Raw genomic sequence first — 27,770 nt, 5'->3', positions numbered from 1 at the left:
CCCAAGGTTGACTCAGCCTTCCATCCTTTATAAGGTAGGTAAAATGAGGACCCAGATTGTTGTGGGGGCAATAAGTTGACTTTGTATATAAATATACAAAGAGGATGAGACTATTGCCTTACACAATGTAAGCCGCCCTGAGTCTTCGGAGAAGGGCGGGATATAAATTCAAATAAATTTTTTAAAAAAAAACAACCAAGAACTATAGGGCAGCCCCTCCTGCTTTTATATCCTGTAGGGTATGACTCCTTGACTCAGCACTCTCTAGGCCTGCCCCATCCTTTCTTTTGATGTTGCCGTCTCTCCTGTCTGCGATACCGATACCGGGGGTCCAGCCACGACTGATTGTCAGCAGCTGGGTCTTGAGGCATGGCCCGAGAGGGAGGAGATGCAGGAGACAGAGGCCTCGTCATCTCCTCCACCTGGCCTGCCTCTGGGACTTGGAGCGGAGCCAGAGAAGGAGGGTCCACAGAGGGAAGCCCTGTTGGCTCTTCCCCCTCGCTCTCTGAGTCACTTTCTGCTAGGAGGCCAGATTGGGGGGGGGCGCGAAGACACAACAGTCTCTTTTTTTTTTTTTTTTTTTTATTCAAAAAGTTTTACAAAATTTTTTTTCCCCTTTCTCCCCCTCCTCCCCCCTCCCTTCGCAACCCCCCTCCCCCCCCCCGACTTCCCGGAACGAGCACAAGGTATAGTTAAAGGTAAAACAAACATATGCTAAAAAGTTTTCGTCCCAACTTAATTATACCCCTACAATCATCAATTCCTAACTTCCCCCAAAAGCTATCAAAAATAATACATCATAATCATTCAAAAACAGTCTGATAACTCTTAGTCTGATATCTACGTTGAATATAGTCAATCCATTTTCTCCATTCCTTTAAGTATCTTTCTTGCGTATTGTCTTTCAAAAAGGCTGATATCTTCGCCATCTCAGCCAAATTGGCAACTTTCAATATCCATTCTTGTATTGTTGGTACTTCTTTTTTCTTCCAATATTGTCCTATTAGTAATCTTGCTGCAGTTAATTTTTTTAAGAAAAATTGCGGCAGGAACTTTATCTTCTTTTTCAGAACATTTTGTAAAATCCACCAAATTTTTATCCAAAAGGCCTTTATGTCCTTACAAGTCCACCAAATGTGAAAATATGTAGCGTCATCACAATTACATCTCCAACATTTTGCTTGCATTTCTGGATACATACACGATAATTTTTTAGGATCTAGATGCCATCTATAAAACATTTTATAAAAATTTTCCCTCAGATTCTGTGCCTGCGTGAATTTAACATTTCTAACCCAAATTCTTTCCCACGTTTCCAATAATATTGGCTACAACAGTCTCTTTTCATTCTTGGCCAGCAGAATTGTCACCTGGCGATGTTCAGGGTCTTCAGGTAGCCAAAATGCCCTGCTTGTTTGGAGCCATGACTTTCTTGAAGGACCTGGAGCTGCAAGCTGTTGGACATATACAATTTAGATCCCTTCTAGTACAGTCCATCCTTAAGGGTTAGTATTTCTGGCTTGTCCTTGTGCCATGAGTCAGCTGGTAGTTCATCTTTCAGCTTTTAGGTCATCTCCCCACCCCCTGTCTGTGGCATTCCTTCAGGTGGCCTGGCCCCGGATCAGTGCTTGCGATGCTGGTTGAGGAGGGGGTATCATTTTGTGAACCACCTCTTCCTGTTTGCTGTAATATTGTAACTTCTGTGACAGAGCATCGGCTAGAAGGTTCTTCCCCCCTCCAGATGTACTTCAGTTTGAAATTGAATCACTTGAAGTATTGTTCCCACCTGAGATTTTTGGGGTGTCTTTAGTGCCTCTAGGTTTTTGTGATCAGTCCATACTTAGAAAGGTACTGGACCACCCTTGAGGAAATGTCTCCAGGTCAGTAGGGCCCATCAGATTGCATAAGTTTCCTTCTCTCACACTGCCCACCTCCGCTTGGTCTCTGTCAGTTTCCTGGAGGTGTATGTGCAGGGATGTAAAATTCTCTCTTGTCTCTCTGGAGGAGGATCACTGTGATGGCCACGTCACTGGTGTCAGCTTGGATCATGAAAGGCCAGTCTGGCTTAGGGTGCTTGAAGGTTGGCTCTTTTGCCGAATAATTCTTTCAGCTACTCAACGGTGCATTGGCACTCCAGGGTCCATTTTAGAGGTTGACTCAGCCATGATTGTTGCTGGCCCTTCCTCATCTTCAACAGTTCAGTGATGGGCTGGGCAATCTCCATGAAGGCGGGGGATGAATTGCCAGTAGAAGTTTGTGAACCCCAGGAAGCTTTGTAGTTGCTTGCACATGTGTATGGGCTGCCAATCCAGTACCGCTCTTACTTTACCTGGATCCATCTCTACCCACTTGGTTGATACTCTAGGCGGGTCTTGTGGAATTCACATTTTGATTCGCCCAGAGATGTACATGTGAGATTTTCTAAGAAGGCAATAAGAGCGGAAATACTTCAAAGAGCAAGAGATGAACCATTGAAATACAAAGGGAGAGAAATAGTAGTTCTGAAATAAGATACTGAGAAGAGTAAGAGATATAAGGAAACAATATCAATTCCTGACAAGACAATTAATTAAACATAAGGTAAATTTCAGATGGCTGATACCCGAGGGAATACTGGTGACTTGGAATGAAAAAAGACAGATTGGACTCAATTGATAAAGCAGAGGAATTTTATTACCATTATTTTGGGTCATATGAGGAAAAAGAAAGAAGAGAGGAAATAGATCAGAGGTGTCAAACTCAAGGCCTGGGGACTGGATCTGGACTATGTGGTGCTTAGATCTGGCCCATGGAGCCACCCTAGAAACAGCAAAGGCCTGGCCCGTGATGCCTCTGCCAGCAAAAATGGAGCCTGGGAGCCTTCCCAGGCTCCATTTTCGGGTGTGACAGCCTCATTTTGGAGCTGCCATTCTGCGGGAGGGGGAGAGCCACAGAGGGAATTCTCGCTCATCAGCTGATCCACAGTGTCAGCAGGGCAGCTCCCAGTGCCGATCCAAAACCGTGGTGGGTGGCAGAAGCCAGAAGCCCCTGGAACCTACAAGGATGCCCAGGCTCCTCAGAGGGCATCTCCAGCAGTGTCACAGGCTGTCTCCAGTGGCAGGCAAGCCGCACAAACATTGGACACAAGCTGCGGAGCTGGCTGGATGCCAGCCAGAAGCCCCAACCATTGCAATGACATCCAGACTCATCATGGGGCATCTCCAGCAGCGAGCACGCTGCAGGGACATTAATCACACACTGTGGAGCTGATTAGATGACTAAGAATGACTAAGCACTTCCAGAAGCACCGGGTGACGGAGCAGGCATGTGACAGGGATATGTGGTGGCGGGAACAGTTTAAAGGTGGTGGGGAGCACCAGATGCTAGCTCTGACAATTCTTTCTTTGCATTGCCTATTGCTTTGATAGTCAATGAGTGCCAGAGAAGATAAACATTTCAAACCTGAATATTGTTCGGCTGTTTTTCTTCCTGCAGAGCCTGACAGTTTGTCAGAGCTCTCTACCATGGCTGAAGGTACAATTTTGGGGCTAGAGGCAGCTGATTTGAAGGAGTCTGCAGAAACACCTGAAGTCACTGTACTAGAAGCCATACCAGACCCAGCAGAGGAGACATCCTTAAACGTTAGGCCAAAAGACTACTCCAAGGCAAGAAGGCTTCCAGTGGAGCAGGGGGAGCCAGAAGCCAGACAGGGGCCATCAGGGGCCATTGGGGAGTGGGGTTTAACCCACTGGTCCCTGCTGCTGTCTGTTCCTCCACTCACCCCGTCCAGCACCTATTTTGTCCAACGGCGGGAAAGGCGGATATTGGATGATGATTGGAGCTAGTCCACCATGGTGGGCAGCCAAACCATCAAAGTGCTGCAGGAGATGTTTGGGGTGGTGGGGTTTTGTGAGCCAGGGCACGGCAGTGGATGGAGGGATATGGCTACAACAGGCCATCTGCAGCATGGGCCCCAACAGCCCGGAGGGGTAGCTGGGGGTTTTCGGGTTGCTGACAGAGACCTAGCATATGAACCCCAGGAGAAGCCAGCAGTGACAGACCAACAGCCAACCAGGCTGGATGGTCACCAGACTATCCAGTTCCCTGGTGGTCAGCACGTAGTGGGGGAGAGATCATCAGGATATGGGCTTTACTTCCACCTCACCCACGAGGTGATGTCTGTTAACCATGGCCCTGGAGCTTTGGGATGTTGGGACTCACCGCCAGTGTAAGCAATTTTCGATGGGAAAAGTAGCCAAGGGAAAGTGGCCCTTTTTGTAGGCCTGGAAAAGAATAATAAAGTGGGTTAATCATATCTCTAACCACCCGTCCGCCCCCAAGGGGACCCTTTGGCTTGTCAGGGTACTTGTTAGGCACAGGGCAATAATTGTCGGCTGGTGTTCTTTTGTAGGAGTACTGCAGCCACTGCCACATCGCTGGCATCGGTTTGTATGATGAATTGCTGCTCTGGATCTGGGTGCTGCAGGATTGGTTCTTGGGCGAACAGTCTCTTTAGGATCTCAAAGGCTTTTTGGCAATCCATTGTCCATGCAAGTGGCTGGTTCAGCTTTTGTTTCATCAGCAGGGACCCCGTTTTTAAAAGTTTGGTTAGGGGTAGAGCCACCTCCACGAAAGCCGAGATGAATTGCCTATAAAAATTAGCGAACCCTAGGAAGCTTTGAAGCATGGGGGTTGCCAATCAAGAACTGCTTTCACTTTCCCTGAATCTATCTCTATGCCTTCGTTGGAAATTCGGTAGCCCAAGTAGTCTAGGGACGTTTTGTGAAACTCGCACTTTGACAGCTTCACATAAAGTTTGGTGGCAAGGAAGTTTTTCAGCACTTGCCAGACAAGTTTCACATGCTCATCGAGGGTCTCACTGAATATGAGAATGTCATTAAGTAAACGAGAACCTCCTTATAAAGGTGCTCATGTAGCACTTCATTAGTGAATTGCATGAACACTGCGGGGGCTCCTTGTAGTCCAAATGACATTACTTTAAATTGAAAACTGCCAAGCGGGTAGTTGAAAACAGTCTTCCACTCATCCCCCTCCCTGATCCTTATGCAATAGTAGGCTTCCCTTAAGTCCAGTTTGGTAAACACCTTGCCCTTCGACAGGTGGTTCAGCATGTCTTTCATGAGGGGGAGGGGGTAAGTGTTTTCCAATTACCAAAAGAGCCTGCCACAAATCCTACTGTAGGAAATTGGGAGGGGGGTTGCATAGAGAGAAGAAAATACATAGTCACAATAAAATTCTTTATAGAAAGTCAGGACCTTGGGGGCCTGCAGCTGTGTGGAGAAGAAGGAGGAGGTATCTTCTGCTCTGGACAGTAATTGATTGGATGTGTGGGTGGACATTTGGGAGAGGGACAAGGTCTTGAACTTTCTTTTGGATGTGGTAAACCCGGAAGCTCTCAGATTTGGGTTTTCCCAGATGTGCCAATATGACATCTCTAATAAAAGTTAGCTTTGAGGAAATTCAAGCCTCTGAGTTTGATTTCATTGGGGGTGTTACTTGTAACCCTGACAGACAGTGTGTGTGTGTGTGTGAGGGAGGGAGGGAGAGAGAGAAATCCCTTACCCACCCGCCCCTCCAAGGCAGCCACATCCCTCCACTAACCTGCTTTCCAGCTCCATCCTCCACTGCCACATGCAGGACAAGAAAAGTAGTCTGTAGGACCACAGTAAAAAATCCTTCCAACTTCGCGAGATCTTTCTTTCTTTCTTTCTTTCTTTTCCGCAAAAAGTTGGAAGATCTGAATTTTTGGTATCTTTTTTACCAAACTACTTTTCTTGTCCTGCACGTGCAGTGGAGAACAGAGTTGGAAAGCAGGCTAGTGGAGGGGTGTGGCTGCCTTGGGAAGGGTGGGGGGGTTAGAGACGTGTGTGTGTGTGTGTGTGTGTGTGTGTGTGTGTGTGTGTGTGAGAGAGAGAGAGAGAGAGAGAGAGAGAGAGAGAGAGACGCCAGCCATGGATAACTCCCTGAGGTTAGATCAGCTCTCTCTCTCTCTCTTTCTCACTCTCACACACACAGACACACGCACAAGTCTCTCACCCTGCCAAGGCAGCCACAGTAAAAGGTTTTTGGGGTCAGGGAGAAGGCAGGCAAGGTTTGGCAAAGAGCAAAAGAGGAGTAATGACCAGCTCCTAACTTAGTGTTAACACAGCCCATCCTCCCCTGCCCACGGCTGTGTTGGGTTACAATAGATGAAGGGCAGGATCCAAGGGAAGGAAGGGTGCCTGCAGATTGAAGCTGCAAAAGGGCCATGCTTCTTGGAGCCGGCTGCAGGAGCGCACAGCAGATCAGCTGTTTTGCGGTGGCACGTGGGGGCTCCTGCTGCTTTTGCAGCCACAATCGCTGTGCTTCTTGGAACCGGCAGCAGGAATGCACCCGCAGATCAGTTGTTTCACGAACCAAGCTGCTGACAACACTGTTAGGCAAGGAGGCATGAGGAGCCATTTGCCCTGCCCCCCTCCTACCAGTACAAGGCCAAGTGCTTATTTCGGGGGTCAAAAGAATATAAGACCCTGTCTTATTTTTTTGGAAACACGGTAGTATAATATAATATCACCCCCACTTCCCACCCCAGCGACAGCAGATCACACAAGTCATTTAATGGGTTCCATCCCGCTCTTGGTTCCCCAGAACCAGGTCCTGAGGGCCTTCCGAAAGAATACTAGACTGGGGGCCATTCTGGGGGAATAATGTTCCAGAGAGAGGGAGCCTTAGAAGATCCCTCTTAGATTATTTTAGAAGATCCAGAGGATTTCCAGTTGACATCGTAGCAACCGCGTTCCCTGTGCTGACTTTTCCCTGTTTGTGGGCTCCGAGAGGAGCCAAAGCCACCCTGTAGGGGCAAAGAGGGGTGCCCTGTGAGGTTGAGGAGAATCTCAGCTCTCTCCTCTCTCTCTCTCTCTCTCCCTTTCCCTCCCTCCCTCCCTCCCTCTCCTTTCCACTATTTGAGCCCCTCTGGAGAAATTAAGATTTCAAGTACAACTAACAAAGATTTGCAACCATCAAAGAAGATAATTATTGTAAGCTGATGCAACAAATTAAATTAGATTTGTAGAAGTGGAAAAACCTGCACCTGTCATTGACAAAAAGAATAGCCACTATAAAAGTGAATATCTTGCTGCTAAATTGTTATTTGTTTTAAATAGATTAGCTGATGTTGCTTTAATTGTGGCAAGCCTCTTCAGAACGAGTCTGGTTAATACATTTTCATTTATCTTTGGGACAGTTCATTTATCTTTGAATAAGAGGACACTGTAATTGTTTCCAACTTCAACCCGTTTCTTCTTTTCCTACCTCCTACCTCAACTTGAGGATAGTAAATTGCAGGCTAGGAAAAAAAATTTGATATTCCCAATAACTAAATATGAGGGAGATTCTTTGGGGCCAAAAAAGCAATGATTTAATCTGGTATAAAGTACATAAAGTAAGTAGCACTTATTCTGAGATAATAACAGTGATTAGCTTCTTTGATCAGCCAGAAGGCAAGGTGGGCAAGCAGCCAGGAAGCAAGGTGAGGGGCCATGTGAGGCGAGGCCATGCGTGACAAAGAATGGCTGGGAGGGGAAGGGTGAGGTGAGGTGGGCAAGGCGAGGCACCCTTGATGTGAGTGATGAGTTGGCCATGCCCACTCAGTCACATGACCATCAGCCACGCCTACCCAGTTGTCATTAGAGCAGAGAACCGGTTGTTAAATTATTTGAATCTCACCACTGGTGAGGACAATTAACCAGTGGAACAGCTTGCCTGCAAAAATCATGGGCACTCCATCACTGGATGTTTTTAAGAAGAGTCTAGACCAGGGGTGTCAAACTCGCATTGTCACAGTGGCATCACATAACATATTGAGACTTTTTCCCCCCTTTGCTAAACCAGGCATGGGAGTGGCCAGTGCACGATGCATCCAGCCTGCGGGCTGCGAGTTTGACAGCTCTGGTCTAGATAGTCACTTATCTGAAATGGTATAGGTTCTTCTGTTTGAGCAGGGGGCTGGACTAGAAGACTTCCATGGTCCCTTCCATCTGATTCTATTCTATTTTCTATTTTTCCATCCTCGCTCCCTCATTTAGAACAACCAGCACAACATGTCTTATTAACTTTTTGCTCAGATTTTTTTTAATTTTAAACTTATTTCAGGTATACCAGTTCAGCAATTAAAAGGAATTTGCTTCTGTTGTCAGGATGCTTGGAACCTTTGATTTTAGGAATAAGCATATTTTTGTTGTAGTTGTTGAAGAGTTTTAAAGTCAAAATAATAAAAGTTCCAGTTGGTTGCTTCCTGGCCATAGAACACATAAAATGTTATTTGGAAATAAGAAAGGATACTATGGTGTGAATAAGCATCCACCTCTTGCAAGGCTGTTTTCTATTGCTGACATCTTCCATGGTTCTCTGGGCTTCAGGATTGTGGGACCTTAGGCATTACCCAAGAAGCCCTTCCTAGCAACACCATTGATAGGATTACTGATTGAGGCCAGTTTATGAATCTCCTGCTCTTGATACCAGGTCATCTTCACCCACTTTTGCCCCTAAGGTACTCATAAGTGATTTGAAAGCAACCTGCTTTCAAATCACTTACTTCTGCTACCTTCAAAATGCTGAGAACAAGAGAGGTCACAAACACCAAAGTCCTCCCCTCTCATAATCATATACAAAAGAGAAATAAAAGAAAAGAAATAAGACAGCTGAATGGATTGCCATGTTGTCCTGGTCCTCTGCAAAAGAGAAGATTTTGGTCTTTCTGGGTTGTTTGAATGACAGATGAAATTATGTGAGGCTGTCAAACCAGTTTTCCTCTTCCATTCTCTGTCGAAGTAGCTGAAACTGAAAAGTTGTGAGGGTGAGGTTAGAGTTCCTTTTGATGGAGAAATGACACACCGCCCCCAATTCCCTTTGAAAATCAGCCTCAGGGAGTTTTTCTTGCACAGCTGCTGAACTAAAGAGGGCAGAATGGGGCCCAGCTATAGAGCAGATCCAGGACCAGGCCAAACCCTTAAGTGCAATATGGCAAAATTGGCCCAACTTATTTTGGCACATAGATCTACTCTGAATGAGGCTATTAAGGGAGTTGTCATGGAAGGGAAGATGGATGGGAAATGTATCATCTGCTTTTGGATGGCAGCAGAGCTCAACTAGGTGAGCAGTCTGGATTAAGTGCAACTAAGCTTCAGCCACCCACACAGCACAAGGCAGCCTCAGGGTTATTCAAACAGGATGAAATGAGATTATTATCATGTCACAGAAGATCACATGGGGATTTGCAGAGCTGAGGGAACAGGAGAGGAAACCAGTCAGTCAGAGAAAAGATGAAGGAAGGCTAGGTTGAAGATGAAAGCAGCTAGAAACCAAGGTAATTAGGGGGTCATGGGGAAGAATCTGGGTCCTGGTAAAAGCTAAGCACTGAAATACAAAAAACAAAGAATATTTCCATACTCCTTCTGATAATTACACAGGGCATGGCAATGGTGGTAGTGGTGGTGCTGATGGTGGAGTTGGGAAATAAGGGCATGTGGGTGCAAAGGGAGTCGTGGAGTTAAGCATGAGCCCAAGGGGGAAATTCTTAGCTTCATTGCTGTCATGCTTCTTATCTATCTTTTGTTATCAGAGTCTATGTTCATTTTTGCACATAATCTACTGCAGGGGCTGCAAGATACTTTCCATTCCTCTCTATTCAGCAAGATCCAGTGGCTCCCTGATTTATCAAGCAGCACAAGATCAGTCTAAGAATCCCTACATAAAGATGTTCTAGATAAATCTGCTCTGCAGGCATAGTTAAGCCAAATCTACTCTGCAGCACGCACGCGTGCGCGCGCGCACACACACACACAACCTAGAGATGTGGAATGAGCTATATGGCAGAAAACCATCACTTCCTTAGTCAGAAGAGCAGGAAATGAAATGTTGCGACCCACAATTTCTCTCTCCTCAGCATTTCCCACAGCAACATCCCTTCTGAGTAGCTTGCACTTTTCAAGGAGGTTGGGCCATGTGTGCAAGAGACATGTTCAGACAGGTTCTATGGGTCGGGGAAGAGCCAGTTGATAAAGATGCAAGAGTTGTCATGCTTTGCCCATCATTTTTACAGTTAGCTCATAGATTCCACAGGATTGCCAACAAGGGCATGCTGAGTTTTCTTGGGATGATCTCAAGCAGGTGGACTCCAAGGCTGTCTCACATCAAGGGTCTGCAAGACTGGCTTGCAAGGCATAACTGGCAGTTCTGCAGTGCAAGCTCTTTCATCACAGGAAGTGTCTGAGTCGGCAAAGAGCAACGCAGGATGCGGTGAAGCTGCCAGTGTATTTTTATTTCCTGCCATGGCAGCACAGAAGTCTTCTTTGCAAAAAGTGAGCAGTAGCAAACTTGCACCTCAGTGTGAGAAGGGTAGAGTGGCACTGTGCTCATCTTCCCTTACTATTTATTGACAGAAACTCCATTCTTCTAAGAGCTTGAAATGGAAAGTAACTGAATTGTCTATGCAGATTGGTATCTGTTTGCTTCTGACTGCTTGGGGTGGGGGTGGGGGTGGAGGATCCAGACTACGTGTCCTTGGAGAAATGGCCAAGTCAGAAGAGATAATTTTGGTTTAGAAGTATGAATGTAGGGCTACCTTGACTATGGTATGCTTGGCAATGGAGGCTCTAGTGCTGTTGCTTTGTGAAATGGCTCTACTTTTCTTCTTTTTTTTCTGTTTGACAGATGGCAGCTCAGCTTGAAACAGAGGGCTCAACTTTACTTAAGGCCTACCTATGGCAGACAGTACTGCCAACTGGGGAGAAAGTGCCAGAATTGGGACCTATTCACTATGGATCAGAAAGCAGCAGAGGCAGGCGCAAGATACAGAAATGGAAGCAAGTACAAAGCCAGCCTGAGAGTGAAGTCCCTGAGCCTGGACATAATGATCTCCCACTATTGGTTTCCCAAGACAGCAGAGTGGCCACCAAGAGATCTATCTTCCAGAGGGCTTTCTCTCTGCCAGGCAGGATGAGCAAGGCCCAGGAGAGAAGCAGTAAGCTCAGTGTGAAGAAGTACCTGCGCTCCATGTCTCATTGGAAGAACCAAGAGGGCCCCTCCCAAACAGTGAGGGAGACCAAGGAAACAAGCAAAGGTAAGGGAGGCTACATTATCCTGCCAATTACGATCCAGCCAGTGTAAAGCAGTGGTGGGATTCAGCCAGTTCGCACCACTTCGGGAGAACCGGTTAACTTTCCGAGCAGTTTGGTGAACTGGTTTTTGGAAGAAATCATTAGGGCAGAGAACCAGTTGTTAAATTATTTGAATCCCACCACTGGTGTAGAGGAATAGTTAATAAAATTAGGCTATGGTCTAAGGCCAGGTATACACTTTCTGCTTTCCTCACCACCAATACCTGCCAGCCACCATTTTCTGACTGTAGGAAAAGATAGCAATGCCCTCTGTTCATTGCCATCCCTCTGTAAATGCACTCTCCATCTGTTCTTTGAAGCTCGGCTTTGAAAGTTCTGTTTTCTGTCCTAAACATCTTAAACAGTTGGCTCCCCATGCTTCGTTGCAATCTAGTGACATCCCCAACTCCAATTAGTTAAAGTGCCTGGGATACCTCCCCACTGCAGTGGCTTGTTGATCTTCTATATGCTGACCTGCTGGGCTGCCATATTCTTAGCTGGTCAGAAGCTTCCTTTTTCCCCCTCCAATGGCCTCTAAAGAAGCTGTTGAGAGAGAGAAAAAGGGTGAGGACAGTCCCTTCATAATAGTTCACAGAATATGTGGCAAGGTTCTGTGTATAGGTGTGGAAACAATAAATAACTCAGCCTGGGAGAATCACCACAGGTCATTCTTAGATTTTTGGCCTGGCATCATGTGTGCAAATATCTGGGAAAGCAAAGGAAAAGAACAAGGACTAGTGAGAAAGTTATAGTCCCTAAAAGGAAAAGACGGGTTGCCTATATAGAGGCCAGCCACTGAGGATTATCTTTCCTGCACTGAAGAGCAAGAAGCAGGGGAATGATCAGCCAGGCGTTGTGGCAGCCATGGTCTAGACTGCACAGCAATACTGTGATCTGGACAGAAATTTGCTAAGCCAATTGCAGAACCCCTGAAGCAGACCAGAGTACAAGTACCTGCCATTTGGAATTACCCTACATTTCCCCCACGGATGAATAGGTTGTAAAAAAATGCTTTTAAAAGTAAAAAAAAAAGGCTCTGATGATTGCGCACCTCAGCTGTGATTGTCAGAGCCTTAAAAGCATTTTTTACAACCTATTCCTACCATTCGGGCGGGAAAAGCGAGCAAGCCAGAAAGAAGCAGCAAGCAGTCAAGCAGGCAACTGGGCGATTGGGTGGGCATGGGTGGGGTGAGCCAGGGATTTTTGCTACCGGTTCTCCAAACCACTTGCCACCATTGCTACCAGTTTGATCAATCCAGTCTGAACCAGGAGCATTTCACCTCTGGATTTTCTTTTTTTAAAAAGTTTTTTATTTTAAACACATTAAAACAAAACACAAAACATACAACATTTATGTAGATATCACTATTTCTTACCCGCTGATTCAAAGCAGTCCTTTCTTACAATTTACATATGTTTTAACTTTATCTTAGTCTATTTTTATTATCTGTCTTCCTTTATTTCATCTACATTTTACTATGTTAATCATTTTTCTTAACTTTCCTATTTTCCAACCATTCGTACCATCTACACCACACTTTATAATATTCTGTATCCTCTTTCTCCTTGAGTTCTTTTGTTAGTTTGTCCATCTCTGCGCATTCTAAGATTTTTTTTTAATTAAATCTTCTTCTGTTGGTGGGTTTTCCTTTTTCCAATTTTGCTCATAGGCTATACGTGCTGCTGTTAATATGTGTAATATTAAATATTATATATCTTTTGTATAATTTTCTATGGGGATCCCTAGTAAGAATTGTTCTGGCTCTCCCTTTATTGATTTCTGTATTATCTCCTCTAACCACTTTTTGATTTTGGCCCAGAATTGCTTTGCCACTGGACATGTCCACCAGAGATGATAGTATGTTCCATAGTTACTCTTACATTTCCAACACTTTGGTGAGTTACTAGGGAACATCTTTGCTATTCTAGCTGGCAGAAAATGCCATCTATGAAACATTTTCATTTGGTTTTCCTTGTATGCTGTTGATATTGTCAATGTCATATTTGTTCTCCACATCTTTTCCCACTTCTCTAATTCTACTGTATGGTTAAAGTTTCTTGTCCATTTAATCATGGTATCCATCACTATTTCCTCTTCCATCACTATTTCCTCTTCCATCACTATTTCCTCTTCCATTTTATACCGTAACAAGAAATTGTATATTTTACTAATTAATTTTTGGTCCTTCCCGTATATTATTTTATCCAGTTCATTTTGCTCCAGCTGTATCTGATTAGTCTTTGTATCTCCTATGTATTTTGATTTGGTTTGTAAGTACGTCCACCATTCAACTTCCCTATTCAAATCCTGTTCCAATTTTTGTTTTGTTTTTAATTTTCCCAATTCATTTAATATATCCCTATATCTAATTATTTTAGTCCAGTCTATTAAATTTGGGTGTGTTAATGTTTCACTGGGCGTGATCCAAAATGGTATCTTCGTATAATGTTGCTTTTTTATTTTATTCCAAATTAATAATAGTGAGTTCCTAATTATATGTCTTCTAAAATACCCATGCGTTTTATAATTTTCACCCCACAAAAATGCATGTCATCCTATCTGTAGATCGTGGCCTTCAATTGTTAACATTCTTTTGTTTTCCAACTCCATCCATTCCTTTAACCATGTCAGGCATGCTGCTTGATAATAAATCTCCCAGCCTGGTAGGGCTACTCCTCCTCTATCCCTAGTATCTTTTAAGGTTTTTAATCTAATTCTAGGCTTTCTCCCTTGCCATATAAATTTAGAGATCAATCTATTTAATAAATCAAAAAAGCTTTTTTTCTATTCTTATCAGTATAACCTGGAAGAGGAACAGAATTTTGGGCAAGATGTTCATTTTTATTGCTGCCACTCTTCCCATCCATGAAATTTGTAAATTTTTCCAATTTTCCAAGTCTTTTCCAATTTGCAGTATTAACTTGTCATAGTTATCCTTTTTGATTGAGGAGCCTCTTGCTGTTAGCCAAATCCCTAGATATTTTTTGTTGTTGTCTGAATATTCATACTATTTTCTAATTCTGTCCCTTGTTTTTTTGTAAGGTTTTTTTGTTAATAATTTAGATTTCTTCCTATTAATTTTTAAACCTGCCACTATGCCAAATTCTTCTATTTTTTAAACAATTTTGGGCCTGATTTTAGAGGTTCCTCAATTATAAAAATCATATCATCTGCAAAAGCTATACTCTTCATTTTTTATTTGAAAAAAAATATTATTTTCAATCCTTTTATCTCCCAATCTTCCCTATTTTTTTTAAGAGTGGCTCCAATGATAATATAAAGAGAAGTGGGGAAAGTGGGCATCCTTGTCTTACATCTTTTGTTATTTCAAATCTATCTGTCATGTCTTGATTAATAATTACCCTTGCAGTTTGCTTTGAATCTATTTTTTCAATCATTTTTTCAAATTTTGGTCCAAATTCCATTATTTTTGTTTGTTGTATCATGAATCTCCAATTCAGATTGTCAAAGGCTTTTTGGGCAACAAGGAAAACTAGTGAAACCTGTTTCTCTGGGTGTACTTCATAAAAATCTAATATTTTGATTGTGGTCCACGTATTACTTTTAATTTGTCGACCGGGCAAGAAACTATTTTGATCCGGGAGTATATATTTGTCAAAAATTGTTTTTAACCTTTCACCAATAATTGATATATTTATTTTATAATCAGAATTTAATAAAGAGATAGGCCTGTAATTTTATACTAATTGCTGGTCTGAGTCTTCCTTGGGTATAAGTGTGATTAATGCTTCTGTCCACATTTGGGGTATATTTGTTTGTTGTAGTGCTTTATTAAATATTTCCAGCATCAATCCTCCTATTTGTTTTTGTATAGTCCTATATAATTCAACTGGTATTCCATCTGGACCTGGCGTTTTATTATTTTTTTGCCTTTTTATTGCAATTCCAAATTCTTTTTCAGAGTTTGGTCAGTTTAATACTTCTTTCTTTTCTTCCATAAGTTTACATACATTCGTTTCCTCTAAATAGTTTTCAATTTCTGCTTCTATTGTTTCTTCCTGTGTGTATAGTTTCAAGAAGAAAGTATGAATTATTCGTTTATCTTCTCTTTTGTATTGAATTTTCCCTTCCTTTTCATGTGTTGTATTGTTCTTTTGTCCTTTTCCTTTTTTTACTTTGTAGGCTAACCATCTGCTCACCTTGTTTGCATGCTCAAAATAATTTTGTTTGGCCATCTTTATTTTCAGTGCTACTTCTTCTTAGGTTATCAGATTTAATTTGTGTTTAATTATTCTCCTTTCCTCTTTTGCTTTTTTATTTTGGGGATCTTTCTGTAAGTTTTCTTCTGCTTTTTTGAGTTCTTCCTGTAATTTGTTTTGGTGGGACCTTTTCTCTTTTCTTTTTTTTTTGCCATATATGCGATTGTTACCTCTCTAATGTATGCTTTTCATGTATCCCAAAGGTTTTGAATCGACGTAGTTTCTTTTTTATTTACACTTAAGAAAATCTCTAGCTCTTTTTCCAGGAATTGCTTATATTCTTTCTCTTTACATATATTTTGGTTTGAGGTCCATCTTTTGTATCTTTTTTGCCCTTTCCAATAAATAGTTATTGGGTTATGGTCAGCCCATTCATTTATTCCTATATCTATTTTTTTCTATTTCTAATTGCAATTGTGTTGTCATCCAGCCATATCAATCCTGGACCAAGATTGATGGGGATGGGAATAATACCTGTATTGCTTTTCTTCTTTGTAAATTTCTCTCCATGTATCTCTTAACCCTAATTCTGATACCATGTTAAAGAATTATTTCCTTCTTTTTTTTATTTTTCTTATTGCTATGATAGTCTTTTTTCCTATTGACTATGGCGTTATAATCTCCTATTATGCATACATTTTCTATTTCTTGTTCTGTTATTGTATTGTGCAATTTTTGTACTATTCCTGTTGATTTTTATTTGGAGCACATACAACTACTAATAGAATTTGTTTATATTCCATATCTAATTTTATCATCAAAATTCTCCCCTCATCGTCTGCATGGACTAATTCTGAATTTATTTTTTCTTTTACATACACTGCTATTCCTCTTTTTTTCTGTTGTGATAATGATACATGTAATCTTTCTAATTTCTTGTTTTCTAATAATTTTTGAAATCCTTTTTTTTATATGGATCTCTTGCAAGCAAATCACATCTATATCTAATTTTTTTAAATTTTATAAATAATTATGTTCTCTCTTTCTGTGCGTTTAAACCGCCCTGAGTCCTTCGGGAGATAGGGCGGTATACAAATTTGAATAATAAATAAATAAATAAATAAAACCATTAATATTCACAGAGAATAGAGATAATGTCTCTTCCATCTCCTACCGTGTTTGTTTCTCGGTGTTTCTTGTTTCCTTTTTTTCTCTTTTTCTTTCTCTTGCTCCTTCTCTTTCTTCTCGTTCTTTTTCTTGAGATCTCCTTAGCTCTTTCTCTCTTTCTAACTCCTCTTGTAGATCATATTCTTGACTTTTACTTTCTAATTCATTTCCAAAAGCCCCTGACAGCTTCCCATAAGTCAGTGGAAAAGCTGGCAGGAAAGGTCACAAAATGGAAACTAGTCAAGGAGAGATCCAACCTAGAACTAAGAAGAAATTTCCTGGCAGTGAGAACAATCAATCAGTGGACCAGCTTGCATTCAGATGTTGTAGGTACTCCATCCCTGAAGGTTTTAAAGAAAAGATTGGACAGCCATTTGTTCAGAATGGTATAGGGTTTCTTGCTTGAGTAGGGAGTTGGACTAGAAGACCTCCAAGGTCCTTTCCAACTCTGTTATTCTATTCTATTCTTTTCTGTTGTGTTCAGTTCTTCCTCCAACTGCACAACCTCCCCAGTTCCTCTGCTGTGCTGGCTACTTGCACATGGAATGGGACAACATGCCACAGCCAACTTGCTGTAGCCAACTTGCTGCGGCCAACTCAGCGCAGCCAACTCACAGCAACCAACTCACCATGGACAACTAGCCATGGAAAAATTTGCCACGGCCAACTCTTTGAGGGACAACTCACTGTGGGACAATTTAACAATTCTATTTAGTTATTTAAAATAAATTAAAAATATTTTAATTTTTCCAGTTCACATGTCCCTCCTTTTGCATCCTTTCGTTAATTATTCTATTATTCTATTCCACCATTTCTTTGATATTAGTGTAACTCTTGTCCCACAGTGAGTTGTCCTGCGGCGAGCTGGCTGTAGCAAGTTGTTCTGCAGTGAGTTGGCTGCAGCATGTTGGCTGTGGCAAATTGGCCATGGTGAGTTGGCTGCAGAAAACTGTTGTAGACCCAGTCCTGACTCCTGGTGACCTCCTCACATAGTTCCTGCAGTTTATTGTTTCAGAAGTGATTTGCCCTTGCTTCCTTCCTAGGGCTGAGAGAGAATGCCTAAGGCAGGATTGGAATTCACAGTTTCCCCCGTTTCTACTGTGATGGCTTAATGGCTACACCAAACCAACTTTCCATAGTAGTAGGATGTATTTAAAGTAAACATGTTTAAGACTGTCCTGTAAGTGTGCTGGTTCAAAAAAAATTTTTTTTTACTTTGATCATTTTTAGCCTAATAAGAAAATGAATTACACTATGTTCAGAAGGGCAATATATAAATGGAAATTATGGTGGTGATAATGTTGATAGGTATTTTGTTGTGAAAGATAAAATACTGTAAATATTTTTTTTTTACTTTTTGCAGTTATAAAAAATGTTGAAAATGTATCTAATGCATTTATATTTAAATGTATCTAGTTGACATAGAATGGAGGGGATGCTACTCTTTTAATCTCTGGATTCCATGAATTCTGTATTTTTCCCCTAATTAAAAATAAATCCATTAAGTAAATTAATGGGGTAACCCGTATTCTGGAAGTTTCAGGATTCATCCATCTAGAAATATTCTTTTTGCTCAGAGGAATTTATCAGGCCTCAGCATTGTTCTTCCAACTTCCCACTCCTGGGCCCCATTTTGTAGATAATATGTGCTTTTGTGTTATGAGTTGTCAATGCTCACAGCTATAATTTGGAGGTAATGGTGCATATTTACATATGTATTTTAAGTTTTAAATATAGTCAAGTCATTTCTAAACAAGTGACTTAAAACCACTGAACTGGTACTTAATTGAAAATGTCCTGCCTTAGAATATGTTAGGTCACAAGTGCCCTACCATTGCTCTCTCCTTGCAACTCTGCTTGCAACTATCAACAAGAATGATAGAACCAAAATTTTGGACCCCTTTTTGTCAGAAAATGGAATTGAAAGAGCAAAGTGTATTATTTAACCTTTGCATGATCTCAAGGTACTCTATTTCTTGGACATTGGGAGCTATCTAACAAAATAAAATTCAATGGTGAAAAAAGGTTCTACATTTAGGCAAGAAAAACAAAATGCACAGGTAAAGTATACGTGGTACCTTGCTCAATAGTAGTAACTGTGAGAGGGATTTCGGAGTCCTAGTGGACAACCATTTAGATATGAGCCAGCAGTGTACAGCAGCTGCCAAAAAAGCCAACACAGTTCTAGGCTGCATAAAGAGAGGGATAGAATCAAAAGTTGGAATTAAGATTGCCAGGAGAAATATCAACAACCTCAGATATGCAGATGATACCACTTTAATGACAGAAAGCAAAGAGGAACTAAAAAGCCTCTTGATGTGGGTGAGGGAGGAGAGCGCAAAAGTTGGCTTGAAACTCAACATTAAGAAAACTAAGATCATTAAGGGAAAAAAAAGAAAAAAGAAAACTAAGATCATGGCATATGGCCCTCTCAATTCCTAGCAAATAGATGGGGAAGAAATGGAAGTAGTGACAGATTTTATTTTCCTGGGCTCCAAGATCACCGCAGATGGGGACTTCAGCCAAGAAATTAAAAGACACTTGCTCCTGGGGTGGAAAGCTATGGCAAATCTAGACAGCGTACTAAAAAGCAGAGACATCATCCTGCCAACAAAAGTGCGTATAGTCAAGGCTATGGTTTTCCAAGTTGCAATGTATGGCTGCAAAAGTTGGACCATAAGAAAGGCTGAGCGCCAAAGAATTGAGGCCTTTGAACTTTGGTGCTGGAGAAAACTCCTGCAAGTCCCTTGGACTGCAAGGCGAACAAACAAGTCAGTCCTAGAGGAGATCAACCCTGGCTGCTCTTTAGAAAGCCAGATCCTGAAGATGAAACTGAAATACTTTGGCCACCTAATGAGAAGGAAGGACTCACTGGAGAAGAGCCTAATACTGGGAAAGATTGAGGGCAAAAGAAGAAAGGGATGACAGAAAATGAGGTGGCTGGATGGAGTCACTGAAGCAGTAGGTGTGAGCTTAAATGGACTCCAGAGGATGGTAGATGATAGGAAGGCCTGGAGGAACGTTGTCCATGGGGTCGCGATGGGTCGGACATGACTTCGCAACTAACAACAAGAATTAAGATCATTAGATGATTAGATAAGATGATTAGGGGACTGGAGGCTAAAACATATGACGAGGCTAAAATTAGACAAACCCAGTTGCAGGAATTGGGTATGTCTAGAAGAACTAGGAACTAGGGGAGACATGATGGTGATGTTCCAATATCTCAGGGAATGCCACAAAGAAGAAGGGGTCAAATTATTTTCCCAAGCACCTGAGGGCAGGACAAGAAGCAATGGGTGGAAACTAATCAAGGAGAGGAGCAACTTAGAACTAAGGAGAAATTTCCTGACTATTAGAACAATTAATCAGTGGAACAACTTGCCTCCAGAAGTTGTAAATGTTCCAACACTGGAAGTTTTAAAGAAGATGTTGGATAACCATTTGTCTGAAGTGGTGTAGGGTTTCCTGCCTAGGCAGGGAGTTGGACTAGAAGACCTCCAAGGTCCCTTCCAACTCTGTTATTCTATTTCTATTCTATTTAGAGGCCTAGAAATGGGAAAGAAAAGAGAAATTTGGCCTTCACCTACTTCAATAATTTCATCCTTTTATTTGTTCTTCTATCTGTTAAAGAGAGAAAAGGCTGCAGTATTTTTTGTTTATTAATATTGGAATTATAACTGAAAAAAGTAGTGTTATATCCTCATTACTGATTTAAAAATCAGCTTTTGGGAGATCACAATTTTGCTATTATAAAAACATGCCCATAAAAATAAATTAAAAAACAGAAAAAAATATCCTGCCAACTGTGGTATAGCCCTCAAGTCAATAAATTGCAATAGAAATTCAGCTGCAAAGATTCTTCAAATATATATTTTTCTACTGTGGGAAGCCCCCCTCCTAGAAAAATGAAATATTTTGAGGAATATTAAAAAGGCTGAATATTATAATTCCCCAAAGGGAGAAATGGAGCAACATATTATTTATTTATTTATTTATTTATTTATTTATTTATTTATTTATTTATTTATTTATTTATTTACCGTATATACTCGAATATAAGCCGATCCGAGTATAAGCCGAGGTCCCCAATTTTACCCCAAAAACTGGGGTAAACTGGGGACTCGAGTATAAGCCGAGGGTGGGAAATGAGGCACCTACCGGTTGGGGAAACCTCCTCCTCAGCTGAGAAGGCTGGCGGCTCCCCCGCCCCGCCCTCTCACTGCACCGGCAGGGCTTCCGTCCGGTAAAATGTGAAAAAAAGAAGAAAAAAAAACTCGAGTATAAGCCGTATATACTCGAGTATAAGCCGAGGGGCTTTAAAAAAAAAACAAAACTCGAGTATAAGCCGTATAGACCCGAGTATAAGCCGAGGGGACGTTTTTCAGCACAAAAAATGTGCTGAAAAACTCGGCTTATACTCGAGTATATACGGTATTTATTTATTTATTTATTTATTTATTGGATTTTTATACCGCCCTTCTCCCGAAGGACTCAGGGCGGTGTACAGCCAAGAATAAAACTCAATATATATACAATTAAAACCAGAATTTAAAACAAAGCAAATTACAGAAAAAAGGCCGATATTAAAATTTAAAAATTTAAAACCCTAGAACAATAAAAACCCAATTTAAAATAGTAAAACTATTATGCCAGTCCCGCTTGAATAAATAAGTGTGTTTTTAGCTCACGGCGAAAGGTCCGAAGATCAGGCACTTGGCGTAAGCCAGGGGGAAGTTCTTTCCAGAGCGTCGGAGCTCCAACAGAGAAGGCCCTGCTCCTGGGGCCGCCAGCCGACACTGTTTGGCGGACGGCACCCTGAGAAGACCCTCTCTGTGAGAGCATACGGGTCGGTGGGAGGCATAAGGTAACAGCAGGCGGTCTCGTAAGTACCCGGGTCCTAAGCCATGGAGCGCTTTAAAGGTGGTAACCAAAATCTTGAAGCGCACCCGAAAGACCACAGGAAGCCAGTGCAGACTGCGCAGCAGTGGTATTATGTGGGAGCCATGAGTGGCTCCCGTTACTACTCGCACAGCCGCATTCTGGACTAACTGCAGCCTCCGGGTACACCTCAAGGGCAGCCCCATGTAGAGAGCATTGCAATAATCCAACCGTGACCAGAGCGTGAGTGACCGTGCATAAGGCATCCCGGTCAAGGAAGGGACGCAACTGGCGAACCAAGCGAACTTGGTAAAAGGCTCCCCTGGAGACGGCCGCCAGATGTTCATCAAAGGACAGCCGTCCATCCAGAAGGACGCCCAAGTTGCGTACCACCTCCTTTGGGGCCAATAACTCGCCCCCAACAGTCAGCTGTGGGTGCAGCTGACTGTACCGGGGTGCCGGCATCCACAGCCACTCCGTCTTGGAGGGATTGAGCTTGAGTCTGTTTCTCCCCATCCAGACCCGTACGGCTTCCAGACACCGGGACAGCACTTTGATAGCTTCGTTGGGGTGGCCCGGTGTGGAAAAGTACAGCTGAGTATCATCAGCGTACAGTTGATACCTCACACCGAAACCACTGATGATCTCACCCAGCGGCTTCATATAGATGTTGAACAGGAGGGGTGAGAGAATCGACCCCTGCGGCACCCCACAAGTGAGGCGCCTCGGGGTCGACCTCTGCCCTCCCGTCAACACCGTCTGTGACCGGTCAGAGAGATAGGAGGAGAACCACCGATAAACGGTGCCTCCCACTCCCAATCCCTCCAACCGGTACAGCAAGATACCATGGTCGATGGTATCAAAAGCCGCTGAGAGGTCTAATAGGACCAAGGCAGAGGAATAACCCCTGTCCCTGTCCCTCCAGAGATCATCAACCAACGCGACTAAAGCCGTCTCAGTGCTGTAACCGGGCCGGAAGCCGGACTGGAACGGGTCTAGATAGACAGCTTCATCCAGGTACCGGGGAAGCTGCCATGCAACCACACTCTCTACAACCTTCGCCACAAAGCGAAGGTTGGAGACTGGACGGTAATTCCCCAAAATAGCTGGGTCCAGGGAAGGCTTCTTGAGGAGGGGTCTCACCACCACCTCTTTCAAGGCGGCGGGGAAAACCCCTTCCAACAGAGAAGCATTTATAATCCCCTGGAGCCAGCCTCGTGTCACTTCCTGAGTAACCAGCACTAACCAGGAAGGACACGGGTCCAGTAAACATGTAGTTGCATGCAACCTCCCCAGCAACCTGTCCACGTCCTCGAGAGCCACAGAATCAAACTCATCCCAAATGACCTCGACAAGACGCGTCTCCGTCATCTCGGTTGGATCATCACAATTTTGGTCCAAACTATCCCGAAGCTGAACGATTTTATCGTATAGATAACCGTTAAACTCCTCAGCTCGTCCTTGAAAAGGGTCATCCCGTCCCTCCTGATGAAGGAGGGAACGGGTCACCTGAAACAAGGCGGCCGGGTGGTTATCTGCTGATGCAATGAGGGTGGAAACGTATGAACGTTTCGCCTCCCTCATTGCCATTAGGTAGGTCTTAGTAAAAGACCTCACTAGTGTCTGATCAGCCTCGGAACGGCTAGACCTCCAAGTGCTCTCTAGGCGTCTTCTCCGGCGTGTCATCTCTCTCAGCTCCTCGGAGAACCAGGGAGCCAATTGAGATGTACGCCGGGTCAGAGGCTGCAAAGGCATGACACGGTCCAAAGCCCCAGCCGCGGCCCGTTCCCAGGCCTCAACTAGTTCTTCAATTGTGCCATGGGCAAGATCCTCAGGGAATGGCCCAAGCTCCGTCCGAAACCTCTCCGGGTCCATCAGGCGCCTGGGACGGAACCAACGCATTGGCTCCGTCTCACTGCGGTGGTGAGCGGCGGTCCGAAAGTCCAGGCGAAGGAGAAAATGATCTGACCATGACACCGGTTCCATCACTAAATCTCCTAATTCCAGATCATTAATCCACTGTCCAGAGATAAAAATCAGATCTAGTGTGCCTCCCCCCGTGTATGTAGGGCCATCATTTACTTGAATCAGGTCCATGGCCGTCATGGAAGCCAGGAACTCCTGAGCCACCGTCGATGACAAGCCGGCCGATGGCAAGTTGAAATCCCCCATGACCAGAAGTCTAGGAATCTCAACTGCCACCCCGGCAAGCACTTCCAGTAGCTCAGGTAGGGCTGTAGTCACGCAGCAAGGAGCCAGGTACGCGATCAACAGACCCGTCTGATTCCTATGGCCCCACTTCACAAGGAGGGATTCACAGCCAGCTATCCGAGGCACAGTGGTCTCCCTCGGCTCTAGGCTTTCGTTAATCACAACCGCCACCCCCCCACCCCTACCTTGGTCCCTCGGCTGATGGAATGCATGGAAACCCGGAGGGCACAGTTCAACCAGGGGTACACCCCCCTCTGTGCCCAACCAGGTCTCCGTAATGCCCATAAAGTCCGCGGACTCCCTCTGAATGAGATCACAAATCAAGGGAGCCTTATTAACCACGGACCGGGCATTGCACAGCATCAGCCGAAGACCCAAGCTCTGAGGGTCTTGACCATCCGGGGAACGAGTAAGGACTGAGGGGCCGGAGCACGTGATCGCTTTAAGACATCGAGCACGTGCTCCCCAAGAACAATACGGCCCCTTGCCTCCGCCATATCTGCCTCTCCCACTTACCGTACAGATGGAATAACACTCTACGCTCTGGACATCTCCTTCCCCCCCCTGTCTTCGGACCGAATGGAACAGTGCCATGAGCACGCACTGGGACTGGACATACCCTCCCTGACGGGCTTTTCCCCCTACCCGTCAATCCCCTCCCCCCCTTAAAAACCCCTTATTTAAAAACCTATTAAAAAAACCCCAGAGATTCTTCTTCGATGCATGCCACCTCTCTGGGTCCCAAGACCCTTCATTAAGGTAGGCCCTCGATAGAGCAGAGGGCCACTCCTGTGAGGCGGGGGAACCTCGCAGCCACAAGAGTTCAGGCGCCGAGTAACTCGTAGAGAAATTATAATAACAGCGGTAAAGAAAGGGTATCCCAAGCCGGCAAGGTCACTGCAGATGTAATAAAACCGACCCCACTGTTTGTATAAGATGTATCAATCGGGGATCGAACTGTCCGAAGTCCACTGATAGAATTAGCGGACCGGTACACCGCTGCCAGGCAATCACCATAAGGGACGACCATATTCGGAGTTTAGTTACTTAGGACCGATAACAGTTATGTCCACAATGCCGCCGATGTCAAATATGGCGGCAGATACCATTTGCCTAACACCAGCCACCATCCAGGCATTAAAGCCTGGTGTGGCAGGAAAGGCCCCCAATGTCGTTCCAATTGAGGTAGTAATCCCACCGATGTCATTCGCGGTAAGAAAGTGAGTACCGTATGCCGTAACCGTCCTAGCCGCCATTGTCCAAGCCGATGTCCGGGCAGAAAGCAGCCCCCACTTTTCTTAGCCCACAACAGATGTCAGCATTTAAGAGATAAAGAGTTTATTGAAAGAATTACTAACACCCTTTCAGAACACAAGCCCCTTCATTGCAGTCCAAACTTCAAAGTCACAGAAACCTGGGAGCTCAGATAAACAATTAGCCAGAGGTTGACCAGATTAGCTTAGACAAACACCTAGAATTTGCATTTCCTCTTTTGCCTATAGAGCCAGCTATGATCCCTACATAACCCCTACATGACCCCATAGGAATCTGACAACAGCCAATAGAATATTAAAGGACATGTTCTTGCATAGGAACAGGAAGCTCAAATACAAAGCCGAAAAGAAGGTATAAAAACCCACCCATTCTCAACTCTATTGTGTCAGCTGCCAAGAATCTCATGTGGTTCTGATTCATCAATAAACTACATTTCCAATCAGCCTCCATGTTTCCAATGTCTTTCTCCCAGCTTGGAACTGAACTAGATGGATATTTCTTCCAACACTACCCTAAAAAGATATTACTGTTTTTATGATGAAATCATTGGAAGTCCCCTTATTCTGATTAATTTGCATGGTGTACCACAAAATAAACACAAGCATACATGTACATGCTCTAGATTACTTATCCCCCAATCAGCAGTTTGTCACTGACGGGGGATTATGAGACACTGGAGGAAAGGAGGCCAAAAAAAGTGTAAGGAAGGGAGACTGAAGATTATATTCAATCCATAGATCATATTCCTTCCACGGGCAATTTCCTCCTGCATGGGAAAATATTTGTACTGCAACCTTTTAATAAAGACTGTTGCCATATCCTCCATTTCTGATATCAATTATTTAGCTAGAATTTTTTTTTAAATTATTTACATTTTTTGGTGTGTCTACATTTCTTTGCAAATTTATCAGAAGCAGTTTCCTGTTGTCTTGTCTCTAGGGCTGAGAGACCTAAGATCACCCTACTGATCTTATGCGTAAAATAGGAGCAGAATTCAAAGTCTCCCAATTTCTAGCTGGGTGCCTTAACCACTACCCCAAAATTTATTGTCTAAAGTCATCTTAATGATTTAAATGATAAAAGACGGATTCCCCAATTAATGAATTATGAATATACATTTTCAATATAAATAGCAAAAAAAGTAAGATTAGGCTTCTTCAATTTGATCTTGAAACACAGACATCCTAATTACCGTATATACTCGAATATAAGCCGATCCGAGTATAAGCCGAGGTCCCCAATTTTACCCCAAAAACTGGGGTAAACTGGGGACTCGAGTATAAGCCGAGGGTGGGAAATGAGGCACCTACCGGTTGGGGAAACCCTCCCTCCCTCAGCTGAGAAGGCTGGCGGCTCCCCCGCCCCGCCCTCTCACTGCACCGGCAGGGCTTCCGTCCGGTAAAATGTGAAAAAAAGAAAAAAAAAACTCGAGTATAAGCCGTATATACTCGAGTATAAGCCGAGGGGCTTTAAAAAAAAAACAAAACTCGAGTATAAGCCGTATAGACCCGAGTATAAGCCGAGGGGACGTTTTTCAGCACAAAAAATGTGCTGAAAAACTCGGCTTATACTCGAGTATATACGGTATTCATTTATGTCAAAATATAAGAAGTGGTTCAGACTTGCATGAATGAGTCAACTGTATCCTCTTGCTGCCACAATAACCCAAACTCTTTGCTAAAATGGAAAGCAATCACAGATGTGACTAAAGATATTATGCAGTGTCTTTATTCAGTAACTAGCTGCTAGCCTTTTTTCCTACAAAAGGAAGTTCAATATTTGAATCAACATTAATTGGTTGGAAAGATAATCATATAAAAACAGGATTAGGTTTTTATGTATTATGCAAGTGCTCCTGTCCCTCACTATCTATCTGCAGTGGTTTCACAGTAGGCCCCATGCTTAGAAGGAAAGAAGTGAGGTAATCAGCTTCTGATCATCATCATCTTGCTGCTTCTATGGCATCTGATGGATGTTGCAAAGTTGCTCTAATTAGAAAGGCTTCTAATCAGAACTCAATCATAATTCCAAGCTGGGAGGAGGGAGCAGAAAATTTGACCCCTTCCCTCACCACATCTTCCTGCTGCATCCTACCTAGATGTCATTCTTTTTCTCCATTATTTCTTGTCCATTGAAGTAAATGATTCAGGAAGTGGGAGCATGTGGGGAAAATCACAATGATAAAAATAACTTTAGGATTAAATTATGATTGATTTGTCTACCGAACTTTGTAAATCATATTGCTGGAAAGGTTTATGTAGGCCAGTGGTCCCCAATCTTTGCAGCTTGGCAGACTGGCTAGGGGGGTGGGAGAGAGGAGAATCAGGCTGCACAAGCTGCATAGAATGCCTAATTTCACACATTGACAATAACATATAATTACATACATGCATACTCCATCCTCTGGAGAGTGTGAGTAGCAAAGTAAAAAAAGAGTAGTTTTTAGTAGTAGGTTTAATAGTACATAAATGCATCTGTGTACAGCTAGAATATTAAGTTATTCACGGAAGTGCACATGTGGGGGGTAGAGTATTTTAATATGCACAGGAGTACCTTCAGTGGTGGGATTCAATTTTTTTAACAACCGGTTCTGTGGGCATGGCTTATTTTGGGGTGTGGCTAGCTGGTCATGTGACCGGGTGGACGTGGCTGGCTGGTCATGTGACCGGGTGGACATGGCTGGATGGTCATGTGACTGGGTGGGTGTGGCTAGCTGGTCATGTGACCAGGTGGCCATGGCTATGGGCATAGAAACTACTCAGAGATCTAAAAAAAGTCATTTCTGACCAGTCCTCGCACTTTTGACCAGTCCTTGCACTTTTGACCAGTCCTCGCACTTATGACCATCCTCACATTAATGCCCATTGCAGCATTTTTAGCAACCATGTCACTCATTTCACAACTGCTTCTCTTCACCACAGTTACAAGATAGGGCACAAA

At 43.3% G+C, this 27,770-nt stretch overlaps 1 protein-coding gene across 1 annotated transcript in view; it reads left to right on the top strand.

The window, feature by feature from the left end:
• The first annotated feature begins 10,002 nt into the window (after nt 1-10,002).
• The window catches only part of RASAL3 (RAS protein activator like 3), a 78,994-nt gene continuing 61,226 nt past the window's right edge, over nt 10,003-27,770 (top strand). Inside the window, exons 1-2 of the mRNA XM_058171759.1 lie at nt 10,003-10,337; nt 10,690-11,098. Coding sequence (XP_058027742.1) covers nt 10,308-10,337; nt 10,690-11,098 — 439 coding nt within the window. The 5' untranslated portion in view covers nt 10,003-10,307. The remainder of the gene's footprint in view (nt 10,338-10,689; nt 11,099-27,770) is intronic.

The sequence above is a fragment of the Ahaetulla prasina genome, chromosome 2, assembly GCF_028640845.1.
Source record: "Ahaetulla prasina isolate Xishuangbanna chromosome 2, ASM2864084v1, whole genome shotgun sequence".
NCBI lineage: Eukaryota > Metazoa > Chordata > Lepidosauria > Squamata > Colubridae > Ahaetulla > Ahaetulla prasina.
Note: the sequence above shows the minus strand (reverse complement) of the source record. Positions and strands in the feature narration are given on the sequence as shown.